The 4,885-nt window shown below is 38.6% G+C and overlaps 1 protein-coding gene across 1 annotated transcript; it reads left to right on the plus strand.

Annotated features, from left to right (window-relative positions):
• The first annotated feature begins 492 nt into the window (after positions 1-492).
• Positions 493-1,287, plus strand: LOC139892026 (uncharacterized). The gene has a single exon (XM_071875062.1). It carries the CDS (start codon positions 493-495, stop codon positions 1,285-1,287), a length of 795 nt encoding a protein of 264 aa, XP_071731163.1.
• Positions 1,288-4,885: the final 3,598 nt, after the last annotated feature.

The raw sequence follows: 4,885 nt of genomic DNA on the forward strand, positions 1-4,885 counted from the left end.
ATCAATAATTTGAACCTTTTTGATTGTATCTTGTACTTTTGAGCTTTTTGGACCTTTTTGTCTTCAAATCTTCGTTTTCGCCTTTTGTCTTCGCACTTATTAAATATAAACGAATATTACTTGAAAATGGAACAATTGCAACTAAAATCTTATCTTTCTTGGGGGATTTTGCTATGAAATATATGTTCCTTTTTAGCCTTATCACAGGCCAAGATTTAACATGCTATATATCAAACATCTAGCAAGGAGTGGCCAAAAACTACGTTTTTCACAACTCTCTAAATGTGGCAAAACATTGTATTTAAATAATGAAAATGCATCAAATCATTCTCATGTTTCTGCCGCGGCTATTGGACGAGGTATTAATAAGAAAAAATCAAGCTCATCTAAAGATAAAAGCTTGGACACACAGGAACTTGGACAAAGCATCGGCATCCAGTGGAATACCCGGTAACATCCTTCCTTTTCCCTCGTTTTTATCTTATCTTTATAATGTGTACGATATCTCTTAACATTCGGGGTCTTGGGCATTTGGGTAAAATTTCTTGGCTTAAACGTATTTGTAGCAAAGAGAGACCAACAATACTTGGTTTACAAGAAACTAAAAGTGAACAAACTCAAGACAACATCATTGAATCATTCTGGGGAAATTCTAATTTCAAATTCGTTCAAAAAGATTCGGTTGGGGCATCTGGGGGAATCATCACTATTTGGGACTGTAATTCATTCATCTTCGAGCACGCCATTGAAGGTGAATTTTTTCTTGCAATTTGCGGATCATGGGCGGGTTATGATTCTCAGATTACTTTCATAAATGTATACGGTCCACACTCCTCCTCCAAAAAACTAAGACTTTGGTCTGAATTATCATCCCTTATAAACTCCCTCACAACTCCTTTCATCTTATTCGGTGACTTTAATGAAGTTAGAAATGCCTCAGAACGCATGAATTGTGAGTTCAACCAACAGTGGGCTACTAATTTTAATAACTTCATTAACAACTTCGGATTAATTGACATCCTCCTAGGCGGTAAAAAATTCACTAGAATCTGCATTAAAAGAATGAAATTCAGTAAATTAGATAGATTCCTTGTTTCTGATGATATTCTAAAATTATGGCCTAACATCTCCTCCAAAACACTCGATCGTGACCTGTCTGATCATTGTCCCTACTCCTTAGGAACACCTATTTCAATTCTGGACCTAAACCCATTCGTGTATTTAACACTTGGCTTGAACTCAAAGACGCTGATTCGATCATCAATCGGGCCTGGTCTATCCCCATGACTGGAAATCGCCCTGATTGTATCCTCCGTAACAAACTGAAAAATGTTAAATTGGAACTTAAAAAACATAGTGCACAACTCGATAATCTTGACACTCAAATTCTAGAACACCTAAATAAGATTAACGAATGGGAAGCTTTAGCTGAAACTAGACCTCTCTCCGAATCCGAGAAAAACAAATGGCTTGATGATAAATTCTCACACCTTGATAAAGAAAAAAAGAAAGCTAACATGTTAAAACAAAAATCCAGAATAAAATGGGCGTTAGAAGGTGACGAAAACTCGAAATATTTCCATAACTTCATTAAAAAACGTAATAGTAAAAATAACTTACACGGTTTGTCACTTAATGGAACATGGATTGAAGACCCCAACATCATAAAACAGGAAACATATTTATACTTCAAAAATCTATTTAAATCCAACAAACTTAACAATCACTGTCCCTTCGATAATGCACCTCACCTTGAATACATTTCCACACAAGACAACCTCTTCCTTGAATCCGAATTCCTAGAAAAGGAAATTTGGGATGCTATTCATGACTGCGAAAGTTCGAAAGCACCTGGCCCTGATGGTTTTAACATGAAATTCTTCAAAAAATACTGGGACCTCATAAAACACGATCTTATCAAAGCACTAGATTGGTTTTGGTCCAACTCCGAAATCTCCAAAGGCTGTAACGCTTCCTTCTTCACACTCATCCCCAAAAAATCTAACCCTATTGGCTTGAACGAATATCGCCCTATATGTCTAATTGGTAGCTACTATAAAATCCTCACCAAAATCCTCTCTAACCGTCTTGCCAAAGTTATTCATAAGGTCATTGGGGCTGAACAATCAGCCTTTCTCAAAGGACGCAACATCCTAGATAGCGTGCTAATCGCAAATGAAATCATAGATGAACTTAAACGAAAAAAAAGTAAAGGCCTCATTTTCAAAGTAGATTTCGAAAAAGCTTTTGACTGTATCGAATGGGACTTCCTATTTAATACCATGCACTACATGGGGTTCGGTAATAAATGGATTAGCTTCATTCGTGCTTGTCTTTCCTCCTCATCTATTTCCGTTCTAATCAATGGCTCTCCCACTGACGAATTCTACCCCGAAAGGGGTATTCGCCAAGGTGACCCAATCTCACCTTTTCTTTTCATCATTGCCGCAGAAGGTCTTAACATCCTCACCAAACGTGCCTTATTTAATGGTCATCTGCGGGGCATTAACGTTGGCAACGACAATATCTCTATCACTCACCTGCAGTACGCTGACGACACAATCTTTTTCGGGGAATGGAGTAAAAGAAATGCTAAACACATTTCCAAACTCCTCAAATGCTTCGAGAAAATCTCTGGTCTCAAAGTTAACTTCCAAAAAAGTAAACTATACGGTGTCGGCACTTCTCCCCAAGAGACTGAAGACATGGCTAACTATATTAGCTGTTCTTCTAGCACCTTTCCATTCACTTATCTTGGTCTTCCCATCGGTGTACCTTCATCTCACCCTTCCTCCTGGCAACCTATTGTCGAAAAATTTGACAAAAGACTTTCTGATTGGGCTGCTAAATCGATCTCTTTTGGAGGCCGACTTACACTAATTAAATCTATCCTAAGTAGCATACCACTCTATTATTTTTCTCTCTTTCATGCTTCCTCCTCCATTCTTTGCCTCCTTGAATCTAAAAGACGAAATTTTTTTTGGGGCGGGTCATCAAATGAAAATAAAATTAATTGGATAAAATGGGATCAAATTATTTTACCCTACGAGAAAGGCGGTCTAAATGTTGGTTCTCTTTTTAGTAAAAACATCGCGCTACTATGTAAATGGTGGTGGCGATTCAAAAATGAGAAACACGCACTCTGGGTTAAAATTATTACTAGTATTTACGGGGGGGATGGGGGGTTGGACTCTAACGTTTCTTGCAGGAATATTTCAGGTCGGACGGTTTGGAAAGAAATTATTAAAGCCGGAAAAATTGCAGATAAGACAGGTGCCGCATTCTCCTCTTCCATCTCAAAATGTCTCGGAAATGGCACGTCCATTAAATTTTGGAATGATACATGGTTTGGCTCGGAACGTTTTAGCACACTTTTCCACAGATTATACATGCTTGAGACAAATAAAGATGCTTCTGTCGCAGAAAGAATTACACATTGCAATGGGTCCTCATTTGGTAATTGGTGTTGGTTAAGACCTCCCAGTGGTCGGGCTACCAACGAACTTAGGGAAGTAAATAACATTATATCTTCCATAACTTTATCCGACAGACAAGACTCCTGAAAATACAGTCTTGACCCCACAGGAATTTTCACTACCAAATCCTTGACATTCTTGATTAACTCTCTAAAGCTTGGGAGCAACGCTTTAAGCTTATCGATTCCCCGTAACAAACTTATCCCTCAAAAAGTATATATATTCATCTGGCGAGCAATTCAATATAAGATCCCGGTTCGATTTGAAATCGATAAAAGGGGCATTGATCTCGATTCTACTTTATGCCCCCTATGTGAATCGGCTCTCGAAACCACCGAACATATCCTATGTTTATGTCCAAAAGCTGCACTCATATGGAAACTTGTTCTTGATTGGTGGGCCCAAGACGCCTCGTTAATTTCCAATCTCGGAGATGCCATCATCAATAAGCAACCATTCGCACTCAGCAATTTCGGCTCTTCAATATGGCAAGCTACCAAATGGGTAAATTGCTACATAATTTGGAAACATAGGAATCAGAAAGTCTTCTCCAAAAAAACGTGGTCTCCTGGTTCGATTCTATCCGAAATTCAAACCCAAAGCTACTGTTGGATTTCTAAAAGATCACGCAAAAAGAAAATAATCAATGGCTCTCCCACTGACGAATTCTACCCCGAAAGGGGTATTCGCCAAGGTGACCCAATCTCACCTTTTCTTTTCATCATTGCCGCAGAAGGTCTTAACATCCTCACCAAACGTGCCTTATCTAATGGTCATCTGCGGGGCATTAACGTTGGCAACGACAATATCTCTATCACTCACCTGCAGTACGCTGACGACACAATCTTTTTCGGGGAATGGAGTAAAAGAAATGCTAAACACATTTCCAAACTCCTCAAATGCTTCGAGAAAATCTCTGGTCTCAAAGTTAACCTCCAAAAAAGTAAACTATACGGTGTCGGCACTTCTCCCCAAGAGACTGAAGACATGGCTAACTATATTAGCTGTTCTTCTGGCACCTTTCCATTCACTTATCTTGGTCTTCCCATCGGTGTACCTTCATCTCACCCTTCCTCCTGGCAACCTATTGTCGAAAAATTTGACAAAAGACTTTCTGATTGGGCTGCTAAATCGATCTCTTTTGGAGGCCGACTTACACTAATTAAATCTATCCTAAGTAGCATACCACTCTATTATTTTTCTCTCTTTCATGCTCCCTCCTCCATTCTTTGCCTCCTTGAATCTAAAAGACGGAAATTTTTTTGGGGCGGGTCATCAAATGAAAATAAAATTAATTGGATAAAATAGGATCAAATTATTTTACCCTACGAGAAAGGCGGTCTAAATGTTTTTTTCTCTTTTTAGTAAAAACATCGCGCTACTATGTAAATGGTGGTGGCGATTCAAAA

Source organism: Rutidosis leptorrhynchoides, chromosome 1 (assembly GCF_046630445.1).
Source record: "Rutidosis leptorrhynchoides isolate AG116_Rl617_1_P2 chromosome 1, CSIRO_AGI_Rlap_v1, whole genome shotgun sequence".
Taxonomy (NCBI): Eukaryota; Viridiplantae; Streptophyta; class Magnoliopsida; order Asterales; family Asteraceae; genus Rutidosis; species Rutidosis leptorrhynchoides.

What these genes read in the sequence shown, in the direction of transcription:
- LOC139892026 (XM_071875062.1), top strand. Translation starts at nt 493, where the DNA reads ATGTGTACGATATCTCTTAACATTCGGGGTCTTGGGCATTTGGGTAAA.